General features: G+C 38.2%; 1 protein-coding gene across 1 annotated transcript; it reads right to left on the reverse strand.

Annotated features, from left to right (window-relative positions):
* Positions 1-14,928: 14,928 nt before the first annotated feature.
* Positions 14,929-20,613, reverse strand: LOC126608425 (uncharacterized). Its single transcript, XM_050276297.1, has 3 exons — positions 20,290-20,613; positions 17,591-20,187; positions 14,929-16,893 (listed from the first exon to the last, which is right to left on the reverse strand). The coding sequence occupies exons 1-3, from the start codon at positions 20,549-20,551 to the stop codon at positions 16,849-16,851; spliced, it is 2,904 nt and encodes a 967-aa protein (XP_050132254.1). The 5' UTR covers positions 20,552-20,613; the 3' UTR covers positions 14,929-16,848.
* Positions 20,614-23,372: the final 2,759 nt, after the last annotated feature.

Below are 23,372 nucleotides of genomic sequence, written 5' to 3' on the forward strand. Positions count from 1 at the left end.
TGTGGGTGTGCCAAAGTCTTGAATGAGGCACGAAAAAGAAAAGAAAAAGAAAAATTTCGTGGAAAATAAAAAGAAAAAAAAAAGAACGAAAAAGTTGTGAAAAGAATGAAAAGGAGTTGAAAAGATGTGAAAAAGAGTTCTTAAGTGTTGTTTGTTGAAGGAAGGGTCCAAAACAGTGAATTTGGCCCTAATTGTTGTTGAATCTTCCCTTTGTGTTTAAAAGTTAATTTCTGCATGCTAATGGGAATTCTGAGTACGATTTCATTGTTTTGCTTACTATTGCTTAAAGAACGTTTGTTTTCCCTATCCTTTCGTTGTTAGCCAACTCCCCTAGCCCCGTTACAACCCTTGACTTTAATCTTGAGTGTTATGTGTTTCAATTTGTGGAGTTTAAAATTGGTATGAGCATATGGTGTCACTAGTTCTCGCATCTAAGTAGTAGCATTCCATTCATGAGATTATATCTAAACATGCTTATTAACTCCGAAAAGTGCTTTCTTTGTTATACATATATGTGAGCATTCGTTTTCATGTTTACATCAATCTTCTCACATATAACTAGTATAGGGTGTGTAGTCAGAAAATCTGAGTGAAAATTGAGTGCATATCTAGTAAGGAATTGAGCACATTCTCTAAGGCATGTTACTACATTCAAAATCATGTTTTAATTGGTTAAATGTGAACTAGTACGTGGTGACTATGATTAAGTATGTGCTTAAGTGTGAAGATGACTAAAATATGTGGGAGTGATGATTTTTAACATGTCATGTGCATTGGAAATCCCTGAGGCAAATGTTGGAAGGTTTAGATTGTGTTTTTGTTTTGTTTGGTTTCTTTGTTTTGCTCGAGGACTAGCAAAAGCTAAGTGTGGGGGAATTTGATAGGAGCATATTTATGCGACTTAGTTGGCTTGTTCTTAAGCATTTATGTTGTTTTTCTTTAGTTATTTTAGTGTTTAAAGTCATTTTCGTGCAATTTCAGGTTTAGAGACGAAGTATGCAAAGAAGTGCAAAATGGAGCATTTTAGAGCAAAATTGAGCTAGAATGGAGTGTATGCTAATGGAGCACAAGGAATGGACGAGTTTGAAGGTCAAAGGAGCTTAAGAAATGAAGAAATGAAAGTGAAGAACAAAGAATTCAGATTTGGAAACCAAAGTTTCTATTCTTGGAGGTTTCCATTTTTGAGAGTTTCTATTATTGGTTTTGGGCTTTTAGATGACCTAAACCCTAATTCCTTGTGGACCCTAACCCTAGCCGCACCTTAGGCCTTATTCCCACTAAAAATCTGATTGTTTTAACCTAATTTCTGGTGGATTTGGGCTTCTAGAAACCCTAATCTGATTACCCTAGGGTTTTGGATGCCTATATATACTCATTATAACCCCTAGATCAGATCATCATCTCCCATACACAATCATTCACGCCAGAAATCTGCCCTTGGTTTCTGCCGCACCTTTCCATCACCAAAGTCCCAAAATTCTGCCCAAAATCATCCCTAGCCGTACCCCCATCAACCCTAAACCTTTCCATACCATTCCCCATCCATTCTACAAAACAAATAACCCCAAAAACCTGTTCTAAAGTTCTCTGCCGCAGCAAGGAGGAAGGAGAATTCGTTGATGAGCTTGCTGCCAAGTTGGAGCGTTCTAGGTGTTTTCTTTCTTTGGATTTTAATTTCTAAATTTATGTATCTTTGCTTTGCGAGTATGAGGAACTAAACCCCCCTTGGCTAGGGGGGGATTCGAAATACATGTTTATGCTTGCGATATGATTTGATTACTTCTAATTGCGTTTCATAAGTTGTGAATTCAATTTACTTATCTATGTGAATTACATTGATTTGTGTGTGTTGGTTGAGAGTGCACGCTTAATTATCATGCATAAATTGAATGCTAGGATATGAGGAAATTTCACCTAATCGTTATGGACTTATATTCACAAGTAGTAAAGGTTGATGATCTCAATCGCGTTAAGTAAATTCTTGGCATAAGTTTCATGCAATCATAGTAACAAGTGCTTCGTCAATGCTTATGGTTTTCATAGAACTTAATGATTCTTGCTTGTATCTCTATTATGCAATCATGTAGGGGACTTGTGGGGAATGCTTTGGGTTGTCGTATGCAATCATCCAATTCAATAACGTTAGGAAAATCTGAAGGTTAATTTAAGCGGACCTAATTAACTTGGGGCGTTGAGAATTCATGGGTTATTGAAAAGCAATTAGAAATCGTTTCGTATGCAAGTGTGACATGTGTGGAGAAGAACCCCTTAGCTAGCCTTCCATCCATTCATTTAAACCAAATTCGTTTTAAAATCTGTTTTGATTTACAAGTTTATGTTTTGTTTTCAATTTCGTAAAATCCAAATCCCCCTTTGTTTTCAAGTGTCTAATTAGTTAGAAAGTGTGTTAGTTTGTGTTTTTAAGTGTTTTGAGTCAAGTTAAAACCTATTTTCGTCAAAATCTTGTTTAGAGTTCAAAACTGCCCAGAAAGTGGTTTTAAGACAGTTTTGAGTGTTTTTGTGTTATTTTGAGTCTTTTGGTTTGTTTTGGTATTTTAAGTTATAGTTTTACATTCTTTGAGTCTAGTTAGTGTTTTAAACTTGTTTTTACGTTTTTGAGTCAATTCCAAGTGATTTTGCAATCCCTCCTAATCCCCGGCCTAGAACGATCCCTACTTACATACTTACTACAATTGTCAACAAGAGGGTTTAATTTGTGTGTCAACATAATTTTCACATCAGCATCTTTTTCGTACTGTCGGGCACAATTACTTTTGCCCGCACCAGCTCTTCATAAATCTCAGGTGCTTTGGCCAGATCAAACGAATAGCTCTGGTACTTGGGAGGTTTCATCGGAACAAAACCTCCATCATTCATCACAATCTTCTGGTCCTTGATGGGTTGAACTAATCCTTTCACTGTCAATGGTTTAAAAGGCGTAGTCATCTCAGCAGCACACACCTCGACTTCCTTTCTGTCATGGCCATCCTCCTGCTCTGGCCCAATTTCTCCTACTTCCACACGATGAATTGCAGCTTTGTTTTTGTAAAAGGGAGGAGCTTTGGAAGTATGCTTCACTTGCTGTTTTTCTAGCAATAGCCTTTCATATTTTGTGGCAGCAATGACTAATTCCTGTAGCTCGTTAAATTGTGTATCATAAAATCTTTTCCTCAAAGGTAATCTCAGAGCCCTTTGAGCAATTGATATGAGCTGAGCTTGGTTAACAGGGAATTGGCACCTCATCCTTTTCTTCCTGAACCTCATCATGAAGTCTTATGTGGACTCATGCTCGTATTGTTTGACTTCAACCAGATCATTAATAGTCATTTCTGGTTCTATTCTGTAAAATTGTTCATGGAAAGCCATCTCCATTTGCCCCTAGTTGGCAATAGAGTTATGGGGTAATAGAGAATACCACAGGGATGCAAGTCCTACCAACGAATTCCCAAACAACCTTAACTTGTAGTTTGGGTTGTCTTCATATGCCACCCATTGATTAGAGAATTTGAAAATGTGATCTCTGGAGGACACATTGTTATCTTCACCTGTGAATGTTGGGAATGCGGACATCTTGAAGTTGAGAGGAAATTGATTCTGCTCATCAATGTATTTAGGATAAGGCTTTTGATAAGTAATCCTGAACACTGGGCGAGCTCGTGGTTGAGCATTTTGAACCACTGCCCTTCTCAATTCAGCCAACTCATCCCTTAGTTGTTGAGTAGTTGTATTATTATTTTGGAAGAGAAGGGCGGACTCGTTCTTTGGGCTTCGGTCATTGCCTGTGAATGCTTCTTTCTTTGATTCAGGCTTTCTCCAGTTGGTTCCCCCTCCCTTATGAGCCAATGGGGGTGGCCTATAAGGAAGAGGTTTATCCAAAGCTGCGGAACTTTCTTTTTGGCTGGACTCTCCTGTTGTTATGGGCATCCCATACTTTGTCCTTTCCTGCTCGCTTTGCTTCCTGTTATTAAATGATAATAATGGGAAGCTAGGAAACTCTTTCTCCAAGATCGGCTCTATCACGGGTTGACTTCCTTCAGGAACTGCTTTCTTCTTTCCCCTATCATTTTCTTCTTCTAATAGTGGAAATAGGGGAATGACTGGCTCACTTCTGATGGTAACCTAGCTCATCCTACTCCCTTGAGTGCCTTTTGGAGTGGAAAACTCCAGATCTAGCCTTCTCTGTAAATTCCCTGTTAAGGTACACAGTCTACTGACTTCCCCCTTGGTCTCCAAAGAGATTTTTTCCATACTTCTTAATACTTGTATCATAGTAGCCTGTAATTCCTCATTAGGTCATTTCCTTTCCGACTTTCCGGATGAGGATGGGCTTTCTAGGACCACCTGTCCTGATAGGGAAGAAGGATTTCCCGATTGATTTGTCATTGGTAGCAAAAGTTGAGAAGAACCATCTTTCGTATTCTTTCTGCTAAGTTTATGGCCTTTCTTCTTGGACATGCAAGATCAACACAAATGAGATCCCACCGGGTGTGCCAAAACTATGTTCGTGGCAGAAATTTCCGTTGGGAATGCTTCTTAGCCGACGAGCACACAGCTCCCCGAGAGGTCGACGCCGGTTGATGCTTTCTGTCGGGCTTCTGCTTTACTGGCGGGCTTGTCGGGCAAAGCCTGTCGGGCAAGGCTTGTCGGGCAAGGCTGAAAGAGAAGGACAGAGTTAACTTTGAAAGGTGCCTTTGTGGGGCCTTAGGTGTAGGCCTTGAGGCTCACAATCAAGAATAACTTTTAAGTGCTCAGGCGTGCCATTGCCATCTTCAGCATGGCAGATGTAAAACGGATGTTGAGTTTTAATTATATATATACTCGAGAGACTATGTTAGTTATGACAGGTGCCTTTGTGGGGCCTTAGGTGTAGGCCTTGAGGCTTCCCGTTAATAACTAACTTAGTATTCGTATATATAAGGTTCGTTTTCTTGGTTATATGAGTCTTATAACCATTATACTTCTGATTACCTGAGCCCGAAGAGCAGAATGAATCCAAATAGGTGCCCTTGTAGGGCCTTGAATAGGCCTTGAGGCTTCCCATCAGAATTCATTCTATGCTCAACGTTCTAGCCCGAGGAACAGAATGAATCCAAATAGGTGCCTTTGTAGGGCCTTGAATAGGCCTTGAGGCTTCTCATCAGAATTCATTCCGTACTCGAACGTTCTATGGTAATCATAATATAATAGAAATAAAAACTAAGTGACAGGTCGATTACTTGCACCTCAAGTAACTTCAAACTTCTTGTTTATCAAAGCTTGTCGTGGATGGGTTAAGTCCACATAAGGTTCTTTTTTTATGCCTTGAGGCCAAGGACTTTTGAGTGATCAAATCTTACATGCCGGAGGGCTTAGAACATAGATCTGGCTTGAATCGTGAAGACATATTCAAATCGGATTCAAGCGCTGAGATAGTCTTTTAATAGCCATATTACTAGAAATAACTTGGATACAACTTGTAGTATACAACATATTGCTAGGCCAATGAATGAAAAGACAAAAACAAAGAGGGTCGGGCAAGGCTGATCGTCTTGCAACTTCGTATCTTTGTGGTTTATCAGGAGGTTTGAAAGCTTAGAAAAGGGGTTGGGAGATGCGTTTACAGAAAGAAATCGATACTACAGCAATAGTTGAACAGGGTAGTAGAGCTATTACAAAGGGTTTATCCCGAAAGGGATGAAGGCTTGGGCTGACTACAGCTTCGTTTTGAAGGCAAATCTGGCTTTGAGCAGAGTTTGTGCTTGTATTTATTGGTTTGTTTGAGTGTCTTTAACTCTGATTTCTCTTTCTTCTTTTATAGACACTTTGGCTTGGCCTCCTATAGCAATAATCTTGACCGAATGCAGTTTAAAGGATAGTGACTCATCAACTATTTACTTATACTGCCACTGTAAAGTACTTTTGGGCTGATTAGCTGACTGGTCTATACCACTTGGCCCTTGGGTAGGTGAGCAAGTGGTGCAAATGATCTGCACCTAGTCGGGAAAGGCCTTTTCTGCCTTCTGGGCTTGGGTTGTGCTTCGGGCTTTTCTCCTTTTTTTGGGCCAACTCCCTTCTGAGCCCAAAGTTTAAGTTTTAACCCAAACAACATGCATGAAGATTTACACGGATTATTTTTTTTGAGTAACTAATAACTCTGGACAAGAAAATGGAAAGCGGAAATCTGTGTACAATACCTTTTGGGTTGCCACATGGAGGATTCTTTGAATCAAAGATGGATCGAGACTAAGTTTGGGGGTGGTGTCTATTGAGTCTGCATGCTATTGTTCACAGACATGAAGGCTGAGAGGTTTGGTGGAGTGGCGACAGCTTTTGGGAAGCTAGGATTCGTGTCTGGGAAAGGAAAAAGGAGCACAAAAGAAAAGAGGAAGGATTTGAGAAAATGAGAGGAGGTGCGGCCGCTGGGACTACTAGAAATGAGGAAATGAGCATGTATACTTAGTTTTTAAACGGAGCTCTTAATGTTCGGCCACACATGTGGGCTTGCCCATGTTTCTTCCATCGCATCCAGAGCCCAAGTTTGATGCCAGGTCCAATCTTTCCTTTTTCTTTATTCTTGTTCATTTCATTTATTTATTTTACTGTTGTTATTTGTTTTGTTTTGTTTTTGTTAGTTTGGTTGTGTTTTATTTTATGTTTTTATTTTTGTATTTTGTCTAGTTTATTGTGTCTTAGGTCTTTGCTCATCTATGTTTCTTTATTTCTTTTATGTTTCCACACCTTGAGGACAATGTGTAATTTAAGTTTGGGGGTGGGAATTAGAATTTAGGATTTTAATTTTTGGGTCGAGTTAAAATTTTTCATTCTTTTTAAGTTAATATCCATAGATTAATTTAAACGTTAGAACAAATGGACATGGTGAAAATTAATCCCATAGTATAGTATTTTCTATTTATCGTTGCTTAGACACTAATTCATGAGTTATACTTTGAAAGTTTGCACATTCACACCAACATGGTTTGTGGGGAGTGAGATTGAACACTTACTTTTAGTCTAAGTGTATTTTAATTTTTGTTCTCAGTAAAGTTAGTACGTGTAATAAAGTAATAATTGTTCCACCCGAGGCTTTGCCTAGTAACCGAGCTAGTCATGTCTGATCAACAGTGATTCTCGTGTCAAACGGTAGAGTCTTGGCATGGGGCAGGGTGGTTAGTTGGTTTCGTGGCCTTTTTAGCTCGAGTTAATAAGTCCTTAAGGGTGTTCTACACCTAGTGCCCTAAAGCCTTTGTGGTTTGGGAGTCATTGACCTAAAGCTCGTTAAATGGGTTGGATCGAAAGCTTAAGTGAACTGTCATTGCACGACCACTACTGTTACTAGAAAAATAAAAAATAAAAAAAGATTCGAAAAAAAAGAGCAAAAATGGGAGAAAGAAAAAAAAATATATGTGAAGTTAGTACGTGTGGAATAAAAAGGACGAGAGGTAAGAGTTTTAGTCGAGTCTCTTTAATTATGTTGGTTCACCTTTACACCAAAGGAAATTCATGAATTCTTTTCTAATTGATTCTAAATGGCTTAGACTCTATAGTGGGATTAGTTGGAACTTTTGAAAAAATGTTCTGATTTTTAACGTTTTCTATGGAGTGCAACTTTGAAGGTGAAAATTTTTGTCATTTAGTTTTAGTTAAGTTCTAGTTTTTTGGTTTTTATTTTTGTTTTCTAGTTTTGTTTTGCTTGAGGACAAGCAAAGAGCTAAGTTTGGGGGTATTTTGATGAGTCAATATTTTATTATATATTTTACCCTATTCTTAGTATTAATTTATTGATTATTTTGGTAGAATTTTGATATTTTGCTTTATATTTTCAACATAGGACATTCGAATTCCTCTGGGGAAAAACGTGACCAAACGGACAAATTTTGGAGTGATTCAAATTGGAGGACGTTCATGTGTTCCTTAGCTTATTTGTGTCAAAATCTCAAAAATTTCTACCAAGTGGTTATTTTCGGGAGATTAAATGAAGGAGCAGTGCGCGTTGCTGGAAAGTGACGTTTCTGGGCTTAAACTGCGTTTTTGGAGCCCAATATGACCTCAGATGAGTTTGTGGCCTTCTACAGAAGTGTTCAAAATAGTCCAAGCTTTAAATCCAGCTATTTTGGGCCAGTTTTGGAACTGATTTGGGTCTAAAACATGGCTGTGCAGATTTTTGGGTGAATTTACCAAGTTAATTTAGGATTATGTTTCCTATTTTATTTCAATTTATTAGGTTTCCTAGTTTTATTCGAAGACCTTTTAGGGTTTTATTTTGTATTAGTAGAAATAAGATATTTAGCCATTAGGTTAAAAGGGGAGAACGGACGCAACATTGGAGAGGGGAGAGAACGCAATATTTTGGCTTTAGAGAGCTTTTGGATTCAAGTTTATTTTCAAGGTGTTTTTTATCCATGTTTTTAATGATATTTTGTTTTATGATTGCTAGTAACTAGTTTTGTTTGCTAGGGCGAGACCACGAGCCTTAGCAAGAATATGTAGTTTATTTTCAATTTACTTATGATATTATGCTTGCAAGTTTTGAATTATTAATCACTGTGCTTTAAACTATCTAATTGTCTTGATGATTGGCCACCATTAGAATATTTAGAAAAGTAATTTGATGCAATTTTGGTGGAGGGCTGTCCCTGAAATTGGCGCTGGCTTCTTGTGATTAATATGTGTAACTTCTTGCAATTAAGGGTTATATGGTTTTTCAAAAGGTTTTCACAAAACTTAATGAGTCTTGCATGTTCACATTCAATCTGGACGCCACAGACGGGTTGCATGTTAGATATACGTTCTATATTGGAGGTTCCAAGTAGGATATACTTTAGGAAAACCTAACCTTCAAAATATGCATGTGTAATTCATAAGGAATTGGAAGAACTACATAGGATTGTTAAAGGTGACGGCGGAACCCTAGTGCTCAAATTTTATTTTCAAAACTATTTTCTTTTGTTTTATTTATTTTCCCAATTTATTTAATTGTTTTTAATTAAATTCGTTTTTAATATTTTAGATCATAAAATCATGTTTTTCTAAACTTTGTTTTCAAATAATTAATTAAGATTTGGTTTTAACATAAATAATTCATTCAATCCCTTTGGAGATCGACTTTACTTGAGCTGCTATACTACGATATCCTTATACTCTTGCAAGTATTTTAAAGTGTTTTTATCCCTACTTTTTCAGGTGGTAAAATCCCTATTAGCATGCATGAGAATTTGCAAGGGCCTTGTAGTTCAGTTAGTGAAGTGGCGGTTCAGAACATTTATTCAACTTGTGATGATATCTTGTGTTCAATCCTCTTTCTTTTATAATATCGCTTCTTCAAACAGTAATAGGTCAGTAGTAATTAGAACAATTATACCATTTTTGCTAGCTAGTTAACTATGGGTTTGTTTGATAACCATTTGGTTTTTTGTTTTTAGTTTCATTTTTGTAACCATCCAAGCATGAGATGGTTCTCTCTCTCGTGGTGAGGGAGAGGGTCGTAGCCCTTAGGGTAGGTATTTCTCATGGTTCTTGTTGGAACTTGTGACTATGTGGGACTCCCAGTCCCACATCACCCATTTCTCTACTTCAAGTCCTCTTTATAAGTGTGTTCTCATACTTATGGTTTGAAAGAAATTGGGCCAAAGCCATGGACCTTGGGTCTTAGACTTGGAGGGTTCGGATGGACAAAAATTACAAGTCTAATATTTTTTGGTTTTGATTTTAAGGATTTAGTTTTTAATAGTTATATCTGAAAGGATAAGTTTGAACATTCATAACTGTTCATGAATGCCATTATAAATATGGCTACAATATCAGAAACGAACAATCAATTCCATCACTTCTATTTTTTCATATTTCACAAAGAAACACCACAACCAATTCGCCAAGAATCCAAGTTCGTGTGCAAGAACTTGGATTAGATGGTTGTATCCTGCAAGATAGACATCCATTGAACTATTACAGTGGTGTAGGGGCGAATTTCTATCTTAGGAGATTGCTTTTGCAAGCCTCTATCTTCAAAGAACACTTAGTGATTTGTGATTCTATAAGCAATTTCATTAAGTGATTATATTTTGATATATTGTATTTTTTGTTTAATTTTTCATTTGAAAATAAACTGTGCAAATTATTATATATTATATACTTGACATTTGATTGATTTTTAACATTCTAAGACAGAAATTATTATCTATGAAACCATGGATCAATCAAATGTTGGTGTCGTCAAGCAACACATTGAGAAACTTGAGAAATTCAAGGGAGTTGATTTCAAATGTTGGCAACAGAAAATGTTGATCTATTTGACAACTCTGAACTTGAGTCATGTGATTACTTCTGAGGCCCCTAAAGCGCTAGAAGAGGGAGATATTCCTGCCGAAATTCTGCAGGCTATAGAAGCCTGGACTCACAGTGAATTTCTATGCAGGAACTACATTCTGAATGCTTTAGATAACTCTCTGTATGATGTTTATTCATCATATAAGACAACGAAAGAACTGTGGGAGTTTCTAGACAAGAAGTATAAGTCTAAAGTGGCAAGTTCCAAGAAGTTTGTAATTAGAAATTTTTTGAATTACAAGATGAGTGACACAAAGTCTGTTGTCAAGTAAGTTAAAGAACTCCAAGTGATTGTTCATGAATTAGATGAAGAAAATCTTGGTCTGAAAAAAGGTTTTGTGTTGGCTCTATTATAGAGAAACTGCATTCGAATTGGAAGGACTTTAAGATTTATCTGAAACATCTAATAAGGAAATGAGCATGGATCAATTGATTCTCAAATTGCATATGGAAGAGGATCATCGTAGAAAAGAGAAGTATGATGTCTCATCACTGGAGGCAAAAGCCAATGTTGTGGAAGGAGGTGACTCACACAAGGCAAGGCATAATCAGAAAAACAAAGGCAAGGATATTGCTGATGCGAAATATATAAGCACACAAATTAAACCCTCTTTTTATCAAATGTAGTAAAGTATGTAAGTAGGGATCGTTCTAGGCCGGGGATTAGGAGGGATTGCTAAACACTTGAAAACTGACTTAAAAACATAAAAATAAAATTTAAAACACTAACTAGACTCAAAGAATGCAAAACTATACTTTAAAATACTTAAACAAACATAAAACTCAAAACAGCAACCTAATGACTCAAAACTACCTAAAAACCACTTTCTGGGCAGTTTTGAGAACCTAACAAGAACTTGGACGAAGTTGGATAAAAACTTGAATAAAAACACTTAGAAACACAAATCAAAACACTTTCTAACTAATCTAAGACTTCAAAATAAAGGGGGATTTGTTTTGGACGAAAATTGAAAACAAAACAGAAACTTTAAAACAAAACAGATTGTAAAACGTTTTTGGATGAAAAGGATGGATAAAAGGCTAGTTAGGAGGTTCTTCTCCACACATGACACACTTGCAAACAAAATGATTTTCAGTTGTTCTTTCAATAAATTATGAAACTCAACACCCCAAGTTAATTAGATACGCTTAAATTAACCTTCAAGTTCTCCTTAAGTTAATGAATTGGATGGAAAAGCGCATACAACAATTCAAAGCATTCCTCAAAGGTTCCTTACGTGATGAGCACAATAAAGATACAATCAAGAATCATGAAGCACAATGAGAACTATAAGTGTTGACGAGGCATTCGTTACTATGATGAGCATGAAACTAGTGCCAAGAATTCATTCAACGCGATCGTTTTCAAGCGACCTTCACTACTTGTGATTATAAGATTGTAACTATTAGGTGAAACTCCCTCATAATCTAGCATCATATTCATGCATGAAAACTAAGCGTGCACTCTCAATCAACATACACAAATAAGTTATCAATCAAGTAGATGAACGAATTGAATCCGCAACTTATGAAATAACAACTGAATGTAATCAAATCATATTGCAAGCATGTACATGGTTTCAAATCACCCCCCAACTAAGGGGGTTTAGTTCCTCATTCTTGCAATACAAAGATACATAAAATTAGACATTAAAATCAAAGGAAAGAAAACACCTAAAATGCTCCAACTTGGAAAGCAAGTGCATCAATGGATCTCCCTTCCTCCTTGTTGCGGCATGAAGCTTGTGGACAGATTTTTGGGTGGATTTATGGTGTAGAATGGATGGGGAATGATATGGAGGGGTTTAGGGTGAGTGTGGAAGAGTGTTTGATGGTTGGAAGGTGGTGGAAAACTAGGCAAAGAGGGTGGAAGAAGGTGGAGTGGTTGTTATGTTTTCTAGGCACTAGAATGGTGTTTTTGGGGTGTTTTGCTTCCTAGGGTGTGTAAGGACGAATTTCTGTGATAAAATGATGAATATGGGGGATTGTTCTTTGGCCAAGGGGTGTAAACATGTATTTATAGGCCCCAAAAACCTTAGAAAATAAGGTTAGGTTAAGGATGAAATGCATGGCAATTTGTGTGTGTGGTGTGCAATGGTCCAAGGGTGAAAATGAAGTAATGATGCAAAGTGTGAAGGGTAAAATGGAGTGGTGTTGTAGCTAGGGAGCATGAATGATTGTGTACATTGCATAGAGATGGAAAGGGAGGTGAAATGTGTCAACAAATGGGTCAAAGGTGCAACAACATGTGTTGCACATGGCATTGGATTCCAAATGTGAATGATGGAGCATCAATTGGTGCATGTAATGGATGTAAAGGTTGTCTAAAATCTAATGGGTGAAGGGAACAAGAGGTATCAAGCAATTGAGTGAAATAATTAAATGAATTAAAGCATGAAATCAGAAATTATGTAGGGGACAAGAGTGATCAAGCATGGCATGGAATCCAAAGGGAATTCTATGTGGTTTGCATGGCAAGGAATGCAAGTTGGGGTGACAGATTTTTGGGCTGTTTTCTTCATCTTTTGGACCATAATTCTTCATATTCTTGGCCTCTTTAGTTCTCAAATTCGTCCATCCACTTGGCCCATGCATTTGCTATCCATTCCAAGCCCGAAACATGCTCCAAAGGCCTCCAAAATGCATCTTCTTGCATACTTTGTACTTAGAGTCTTTCACTTTGCATGTGGGCTTCTTTGCATGTGTATGAGTTGTCATTATTTATCCTTGCAATTACACACACACACTTGCACACACATATGCCCAAAACGTCCATCCTCATGCATGCAATCCATTTGAGCCCAATATTGATCCAACATGCACCAAAATGCACTTTTCTTGCCAAGGTTGTTATTAAGACCTACAAACAAAAGAAAATGGCTTTAAACACTAAAATAACTAAAGAAACACAACGTAAACGCACAAGAACAAGCCAATTAAGTCGCATAAATATGCTCCTATCAAATTCCCCCACACTTAGCTTTTGCTAGTCCTCGAGCAAAACAAAGAAATAAAACGAAACAAAACAAATAAAACACAACCTAAACCTTCCAACATTTGCCTCAGGGATTTCCAATGCACATGACATGTTAAAAATCATTATCCCCACAGATTTGAGTCATCTTTACACTTAAGCACATACTTAATCATAGTCACCACTTACTAGTTCACAATTAATCAATTAAAACAATGTTTTTGATGTAGTAACATGCCTTAGAGAATTCACTCAATTCCTTACAAGATATGCACTCAATTTTCACTCAGATTTTCCAACTACACACCCTATACTAGTTATATGTGAGAAGATTGATGTAGATATGAAAACGAATGCTCACATATATGTATCACAAAGAAAGCAATTTCTGGAGTTAATAAGCATGTTTAGATATGATCTCATGAATGGAATGCTATTACTTAGACGCGAGAACCAGTGACACCATATGCTCATACCAAATTCAAACTCCACAAATTGAAACACATAACACTCAAGATTGAAGTCAAAGGTTGTAACGGGCTTGGGGTGTTGGCTAACAAATGAAGGATAGGGATAACAAACGTTCTTAAAGCAATAGCAAGAAAAGTAATGAAATGAAAACTTAGAATTCACTTAGATTGCAGTAATCAACTTTTAAACACGAAGGGAAGATTCAAGCAATATTTAGGGCCGAATTCAATGTTTTGGACCCTTTCTTCAATAAGCAACACTTTAAAACTCTTTTTCACATATTTTTCAACTCCTTTTCTCTTCACAGCTCTTCTTCTTTTCATTCTATTTTTCACGAATCTTTCTTTTCTACTCGTGCCTTATGAATGATTTTGGCATACACACACACAAGAATCACTTCCCCCACACTTGTTTTCTGCCATACATTAATCAAAAGGAATTCAATTTGACTCATACTTTACTATGCTTCAAGAACAAGGGTATGGATGGTCCTAAACTAGGCTAGGTAAGGATAATGTGGTTTAACAAAGAATGTAGGCTATCAAGGCTCAATGGGGTTAACTTAAACATATAACGATATGGGATACATGGCAGTTTGGCTTTGGTGGTGGTAACTACACAACTTCATCTTGAATATGTGTTATGCAAATCAATAGCATGCTTTGAATGAAATAGGCATGAGTTCTAGCATTTGGAACTAAATGATGAAACGCCTTCTAAGTAATAACCAAGCAAAGAATAATGAGATCATGCAACGACTTTAGAAAACAATAATGCACAGATTTTAACTCTCCAAATAAATATTTAGGCTCAATTCTCACAAGGTTGTAGCGTTAGTTTGAGTTCTTTCCTTCAAGCATGTTACAAAAAACTAATTTTTTTCTTTTATGATTACATGTGATTTCATAAGTTATAACCACAATCACGCATAAATAAAGAGTAAATCAAACTTTCATCCATGTTTATAACTCTCTTTAACAGTCATGCAATTACAAACTGAATCCTCATCATTGTGTTGGAAGGTACCCTAAGACACAAATAAGCGCACAAAAACAACTCTTTTTTTTTTGATTTTCAAAAACAATTTTTCAAATTTTTATGAATTTTTGGATTTTTATGTCAAAACACACTGAAACACTCCAAAACAGCTTAAAAATACTTAAAACAACAAGGAACAACACTAGAAGTAATGGGTGATAAATTTCTACGAATTTCATGCAAAACAATGGTTACTCCCCCCACACTTAAATCAAACATTGTCCTCAATGTTTCAAGCATATACTCACACCAAAAACAAGCAAATAACAAACGACAAATAAACATGACAAATATGGCAAAGTAAAAACCAGACAGAGTAGAGTTTAAGAACGCAAATCTGGTTTTGGAGATAGTTGATCTTGTTGACTTTCCACAGCTTTGAACTTGAACTGGATTGGAATTGTACGGCGAAGCTTTGCTGTTCATTTCCACGAAGTTTAATGTTAAAATCCTTTGCATATTTGTTAATGTTTCAAAATAGAAAGTCATAACCAAAAATAATTAAACAAGTAATAAAATAGACAATCAAACAGAATAAATGGGTTGCCTCCCTTAAAGCGCTTGCTTTAACGTCTTCCAGCCGGACGATGAACACCTTCACTTCTCCTTGGAACCCACGGCATGCAGTGGGATCTCCTCCACAACATGCTCCACAAAGTTCTCGTAGTATGGCTTCAAGCGATGTCCATTCACCTTGAATTCTTGCCCGGTTCTCAAGCTCTTAATTTGGACTGCACCATGTACAAAAAGATTAGTAACAACAAACGGGCCAACCCATTTGGAACGTAACTTACCAGGGAATAGACGAAGGCGGGAGTTGAACAACAACACTTTCTGCCCAATTTCGAAAGTCTTGCCTCGAAGCATCTTATCATGGAATGCCGTGGTCTTCTCTTTGTAAATTCTAGCATTCTCATAAGCTTCATGCCTTATCTCATCAAGTTCACTCAATTGAAGCTTTCGATGAATTCCAGCTTGGTCCACATTCAAATTGAAGGTCTTGATGGCCCAATGAGCTCTATGTTCTAATTCCACGGGAAGATGGCAAGGCTTGCCATACACAAGTCGAAAAGGAGACATACCAATGGGGGTCTTGTAAGCCGTTCGATACGCCCATAGTGCATCATCCAGCCGTAAGCTCCAATCTTTTCTATTTGGCCCAACGGTCTTCTCCAAAATCTGTTTGATCTCACGATTAGATACCTCGGCTTGGCCATTGGTTTGGGGGTGGTAAGGTGTGGAAACCTTATGTGTCACATGATACTTCTTGAGTAATGCCCCAATGGTACGGTTGCAAAAATGAGACCCTCCATCACTGATTAGCACCCTAGGCATCCCAAATCTAGAAAAGATATTAGTTTTCACAAAATCTGCCACAACTTTAGAATCGTTAGTTCGAGTGGCTTTCGCTTCCACCCATTTTGAAACATAATCAACGGCAAGTAATATGTAGGTGAAACCAAAAGATGAAGGAAAAGGACCCATAAAATCGATACCCCAAACATCAAAGATTTCAACAACAAAGATGGGTACCTGCGGCATTTGATCTTTTTGGCTAATATTACCTGTCCTTTGGCAGCGATCACATGTTAAACAGAAGGTTCTAGCATCTTTAAACAAAGTAGGCCAATAAAAACCACATTCAAGAACCTTAAAAGCTGTCCTTTGGGTGCCAAAGTGACCCCCACATGCATATGTGTGACAAAAACTTAAAATTGAGTGAAAATCTGATTCATGCACACATCTTCTTATAACCTGATCTGAACAATATTTCCACAAGTATGGGTCATCCCAAACATAAAATCTAGCATCCTTTTTAAGTTTATCACGTTGGAATTTGTTTAGGGTGCTAGGAACTTGTTTAGTCACCAAATAATTCACCAAATCCGCGTACCAAGGCTCACTTACCTGGATAGACATTAGTTGCTCATCGGGGAAGGTTTCAGAAATTGGCGATGCTTCCTCATGCACCATTCGACTTAGGTGGTCAGCCACCACATTCTCCACGCCCTTCTTATCCCGAATCTCAATGTCAAACTCTTGTAGAAGCAACATCCATCGAATTAGTCTAGGCTTGGCCTCCTTTTTTGTGAGTAAATACTTGAGAGCTGCATGATCAGTAAAAATAATAACTTTAGTACCAAGTAAGTATGATCGGAACTTATCTAATGCAAATACCACAGCAAGTAATTCTTTTTCAGTGGTGGAGTAATTTAATTGAGCATCATTTAGTGTCCTAGAGGCATAATAAATAACATGAGGTTGTTTGTTCTTTCGTTGCCCCAAAACAGCACCAATCGCATAATCCGAAGCATCGCACATCAACTCAAATGGAAGGCTCCAATCTGGAGGTGTGATAATGGGAGCCGAAGTAAGAGCTTCTTTTAATTGCTTGAATGCCATGGAGCATGCATCATCAAACTCGAAAGCCACCTCTTTTTGAAGCAATCGGCATAGTGGTTGTGAAATCTTGGAGAAATCCTTTATGAAACGCCTATAAAAACCTGCGTGACCAAGAAACGAACGAACCTCTCTAACCGAAGTTGGAGAGGGTAAGTGACGAACAAGGTCTACCTTAGATTTATCCACTTCAATGCCTTCTTCAGAAATAATATGTCCTAGAACAATACCTTGCTTAACCATGAAGTGACATTTTTCCCAATTAAGCACAAGATTCGTTTCAACACAACGTTTCAAAATTAAGGTCAGATTACTCAAGCAATGATCGAATGAATTACCAAACACGCTGAAATCATCCATGAATATCTCAATAATTTTCTCCACATAATCAGAAAAGATACTCACCATGCATCGTTGAAATGTCGCAGGGGCATTGCACAAACCAAATGGCATGCGCCTGTATGCAAAGGTGCCAAAGGGGCACGTGAACGTTGTCTTTTCTTGGTCCTCCGGAGCTATCACAATTTGGTTATATCCGGAATATCCATCAAGAAAGCAATAAAATTTATAACCGGCTAACCTTTCTAACATTTGATCCAGGAATGGCAACGGAAAGTGATCTTTCCTTGTCATGGCATTTAACTTCCTGTAATCAATACAAACACGCCAACCGGTCACCACACGAGTGGGTACAAGCTCTTGTTCTTCATTCTTCACCACCGTGATCCCGGACTTCTTTGGAACAACCTGCACGGGAGACACCCAACGACTATCAGAAATAGGGTATATAACACCACAGTCAAGCAATTTTATAACCTCCTTCTTTACTACTTCCAACATGGGTGGATTAAGGCGACGTTGAGCCTCCCGAGATGGCTTAGCTCCCTCCTCCAAAAGGATGCGATGCATGCACGTGGTGGGACTAATGCCTTTGATATCCGCCAAGGTCCATCCAATGGCAGATTTGTGCTCCTTTAACACCCTTATCAACTTGTCTTCTTCTTGGGCCGTGAGTGAGCTAGATATGATGACGGGTAGTGTTTGATCTTCTCCCAAGAAAACATACTTCAAGTGACTAGGTAATGGCTTCAACTCAAGTGTAGGTGGCTGCACAATGGATGGAAGTAACTTGTTAGCCAAAACCGAATCTAAAATTGAGAGTGAAGACTTACCAGAATGTGATGTCAATGACTCGAGGGCCGCGACCATTTCAAACACTTCACCACAAGGGGGCACGGCAATATGGTCAGATTCCATGCCGTGGGTTGCTTGGATTCCCCCACACTTGTTTCTTGCTCCTATGCCGTGTACTAAGGCTATTTCAAGTGCATCGTCGTTCATTCGATCCAAATGTACCTGTGCCAAAGAATCAACAATGTCAATAGCGAAACAAGAATGGTCCTCCATTGGATATTTAATGGTTTCAGAAAGATTAAAACGAATAATGTCTCCATCAAACTCCATGGTTAATGTTCCCATAAACACATCTATTTTTGTTCTCGCTGTTTTCATGAATGGTCGGCCTAGCAAGATTGGCAATGATGGAGCATGGCTTGAATCCTCCATTTCTAAGACATAAAAATCTGCAGGAAAGATAAGATGATTGACCTGCACTAAAACATCCTCAAGGACTCCCTTGGGATAAGCGTTAGAACGATCGGCCAATTGAATTATCACGCCATCTTGTTTTAACTCACCAAGGTTCATTGATGCATAAATGGAATATGGCATAACATTAATAGAAGCACCTAAATCTAACATGCATTTTTCAAATCTAGTGTTTCCAATTACGCATGGGATAGTAAAGCTCCCTGGATCCTTACACTTTGGAGGTAACTTCCGTTGCAAAACCGCAGATACATTTTCACTTACCTTCACAACTTCTTTGTTTGAAATTCTTTTCCTAGTTGTGCATAATTCTTTTAAAAACTTTGCGTACCTGGGCACTTGCTTAATAGCATCAAGTAAAGGAATGTTCACTTGGACTTTTCGAAAGGTATCCAAAATGTCCTTTTCGCTTTCTTCTTTCTTCGATTGTGCAAATCTACGAGGGAAAGGAACATTGGGCAGATTAGTGTTCGAAATCACAACATTTGGAACATTCTTACCTGAGGTGGACGGATGGGATGTCTTAGATGGCTGCGGCATGGGTGATGGTACCCTTGCCGTGGGGTAGGTGTTCTCATCTTCCTTGAGTTGTATCTTCTCATCTTCCTTGTTTCTCACCTCTTTTCCACTTCGTAATGTGATAGCCTTTGCAGATTCGAAGCCACCCTTTGGATTGACCACCGTAGTGCTTGGTAACTTACCATTTTCACGGAATTGCCCCAAAAATTCGGCCATTTGTCCCATTTGCTTCTTCAGCTCATTAACCTCCTTTGCTTGGTTCTGCATTCCCTGCGCCATGGTGGTTAGTAACTGATATGTTTTATCATCATTCATAGACGTACCTGGGTTGGTTTGGGAAGATTGTGCCTGAGGAGGTGGTTGTGGTTCCATTGGCCTTGGAAAGAAACCCGGGGGTTGTCGGAATCCACTTTGTTGGCCATATTGTGGTGCATCTCTCCATCTGAAATTGGGGTGGTCACGCCATCCCGGGTTGTATGTATTGGAGAAAGGATCATTCCTTGGTTGGTTTTGATTCCCATAACCCACAGCATTGGCCGATTCCCATCCTCCATTCTCAATTAATTGAGGGCATTGATCAGATTGGTGTCCTTGAATGGAGCATACACCACAGATTGTAGTTCCTTGCGTTTTGGGGCCTTCAACCAACTGCGATAACATAGACGTAAGGTTAGCCATTTGGGATTGTAACTCAGAAATAGAACTTACCTCATTGACATGATGTGGCCGTGGGGTGTCTCTTTGCCCAACACCTTCATATTGTTGTGCATTGAGTGCTCGATTCGCAATGAGAGTTTTGGCATCCCTAGGTGTCTTATCCACTAGAGCTCCTCCCGCGGAAGCATCCAACATTTGCCGTTCAAGTGGTAAAAGACCTTCGTAAAAGTATTGAAGAAGTAACTCCTCCTTCATCTGATGCTGTGGACAAGAAGCAACAAGTGATTTAAATCGTTCATAATAAGATGGAAAAGATTCACCTTGGCTTTGCTGAATTCCACTTATTTTTTTACGAAGAAGAATGATACGAGAAGTTGGGAAAAACTTCTCCAGAAACGCCCTCTTCATACTCTCCCAAGATGTAACTGTACCGGGAGCCAACTCGTATAACCAATCCTTGGCTTTGTCCATTAAAGAGAATGGAAAAGCCTTCATCTTTAAAATACTTCCGTCAACGGTAATCGGAGTCATACTTGAGCACACCACTTCAAATTCCTTCAAATGTTTGTTCGGATCCTCCATGGAAAGCCCATGGAACTTTGGAATGTGGTGGAGCAAACTTGACTTTAACTCGAACTCTTCGGTTTTACCTTGAGCAGCCATGGGATATTGGATACACAATGGTGCGGCATTATCCAAACCCGAGGCGGCAAGCTCCTTGAGTGTACGGTTGTCCATGGCTATACCTTGCTCTTCTAATTCAGGCTCGGGACTAAGAGGATTAGACTCTTGCAATTTCTTTTTCCTTCTCAAAGTCCTCTCAAAATCACCGTCAAAGTCGGAGATATGCTCACGAACAGGTTGTGAGCTACGGGTCATAAACTAGTACCTAAAAACAAAGAAAACAAAACAAATCAGCAACTTAAACAGAAACTTAAACAAAATACAATAATTCGAAAGAAAACAATCCAAGAGATTAGCAAAGTTGCTAATCCCCGGCAACGGCGCCAAAATTTGATGCGAAATATATAAGCACACAAATTAAACCCTCTTTTTATCAAATGTAGTAAAGTATGTAAGTAGGGATCGTTCTAGGCCGGGGATTAGGAGGGATTGCTAAACACTTGAAAACTGACTTAAAAACATAAAAATAAAATTTAAAACACTAACTAGACTCAAAGAATGCAAAACTATACTTTAAAATACTTAAACAAACATAAAACTCAAAACAGCAACCTAATGACTCAAAACTACCTAAAAACCACTTTCTGGGCAGTTTTGAGAACCTAACAAGAACTTGGACGAAGTTGGATAAAAACTTGAATAAAAACACTTAGAAACACAAATCAAAACACTTTCTAACTAATCTAAGACTTCAAAATAAAGGGGGATTTGTTTTGGACGAAAATTGAAAACAAAACAGAAACTTTAAAACAAAACAGATTGTAAAACGTTTTTGGATGAAAAGGATGGATAAAAGGCTAGTTAGGAGGTTCTTCTCCACACATGACACACTTGCAAACAAAATGATTTTCAGTTGTTCTTTCAATAAATTATGAAACTCAACACCCCAAGTTAATTAGATACGCTTAAATTAACCTTCAAGTTCTCCTTAAGTTAATGAATTGGATGGAAAAGCGCATACAACAATTCAAAGCATTCCTCAAAGGTTCCTTACGTGATGAGCACAATAAAGATACAATCAAGAATCATGAAGCACAATGAGAACTATAAGTGTTGACGAGGCATTCGTTACTATGATGAGCATGAAACTAGTGCCAAGAATTCATTCAACGCGATCGTTTTCAAGCGACCTTCACTACTTGTGATTATAAGATTGTAACTATTAGGTGAAACTCCCTCATAATCTAGCATCATATTCATGCATGAAAACTAAGCGTGCACTCTCAATCAACATACACAAATAAGTTATCAATCAAGTAGATGAACGAATTGAATCCGCAACTTATGAAATAACAACTGAATGTAATCAAATCATATTGCAAGCATGTACATGGTTTCAAATCACCCCCCAACTAAGGGGGTTTAGTTCCTCATTCTTGCAATACAAAGATACATAAAATTAGACATTAAAATCAAAGGAAAGAAAACACCTAAAATGCTCCAACTTGGAAAGCAAGTGCATCAATGGATCTCCCTTCCTCCTTGTTGCGGCATGAAGCTTGTGGACAGATTTTTGGGTGGATTTATGGTGTAGAATGGATGGGGAATGATATGGAGGGGTTTAGGGTGAGTGTGGAAGAGTGTTTGATGGTTGGAAGGTGGTGGAAAACTAGGCAAAGAGGGTGGAAGAAGGTGGAGTGGTTGTTATGTTTTCTAGGCACTAGAATGGTGTTTTTGGGGTGTTTTGCTTCCTAGGGTGTGTAAGGACGAATTTCTGTGATAAAATGATGAATATGGGGGATTGTTCTTTGGCCAAGGGGTGTAAACATGTATTTATAGGCCCCAAAAACCTTAGAAAATAAGGTTAGGTTAAGGATGAAATGCATGGCAATTTGTGTGTGTGGTGTGCAATGGTCCAAGGGTGAAAATGAAGTAATGATGCAAAGTGTGAAGGGTAAAATGGAGTGGTGTTGTAGCTAGGGAGCATGAATGATTGTGTACATTGCATAGAGATGGAAAGGGAGGTGAAATGTGTCAACAAATGGGTCAAAGGTGCAACAACATGTGTTGCACATGGCATTGGATTCCAAATGTGAATGATGGAGCATCAATTGGTGCATGTAATGGATGTAAAGGTTGTCTAAAATCTAATGGGTGAAGGGAACAAGAGGTATCAAGCAATTGAGTGAAATAATTAAATGAATTAAAGCATGAAATCAGAAATTATGTAGGGGACAAGAGTGATCAAGCATGGCATGGAATCCAAAGGGAATTCTATGTGGTTTGCATGGCAAGGAATGCAAGTTGGGGTGACAGATTTTTGGGCTGTTTTCTTCATCTTTTGGACCATAATTCTTCATATTCTTGGCCTCTTTAGTTCTCAAATTCGTCCATCCACTTGGCCCATGCATTTGCTATCCATTCCAAGCCCGAAACATGCTCCAAAGGCCTCCAAAATGCATCTTCTTGCATACTTTGTACTTAGAGTCTTTCACTTTGCATGTGGGCTTCTTTGCATGTGTATGAGTTGTCATTATTTATCCTTGCAATTACACACACACACTTGCACACACATATGCCCAAAACGTCCATCCTCATGCATGCAATCCATTTGAGCCCAATATTGATCCAACATGCACCAAAATGCACTTTTCTTGCCAAGGTTGTTATTAAGACCTACAAACAAAAGAAAATGGCTTTAAACACTAAAATAACTAAAGAAACACAACGTAAACGCACAAGAACAAGCCAATTAAGTCGCATAAATATGCTCCTATCA

This window comes from Malus sylvestris, chromosome 16 (assembly GCF_916048215.2).
Source record: "Malus sylvestris chromosome 16, drMalSylv7.2, whole genome shotgun sequence".
Taxonomy (NCBI): Eukaryota; Viridiplantae; Streptophyta; class Magnoliopsida; order Rosales; family Rosaceae; genus Malus; species Malus sylvestris.

Coding starts and splice junctions, on each gene's coding strand:
- LOC126608425 (XM_050276297.1), bottom strand. CDS start 20,551: ATGGAGGATCCGAACAAACATTTGAAGGAATTTGAAGTGGTGTGCTCA. Junction 20,188..20,289: donor TGGAATTCAGCAAAGCCAAG/GTGAATCTTTTC, acceptor ACTTTTACGAAG/GTCTTTTACCACTTGAACGG. Junction 16,894..17,590: donor CGACATTTCAACGATGCATG/GTGAGTATCTTT, acceptor CTGATCATGCAG/CTCTCAAGTATTTACTCACA.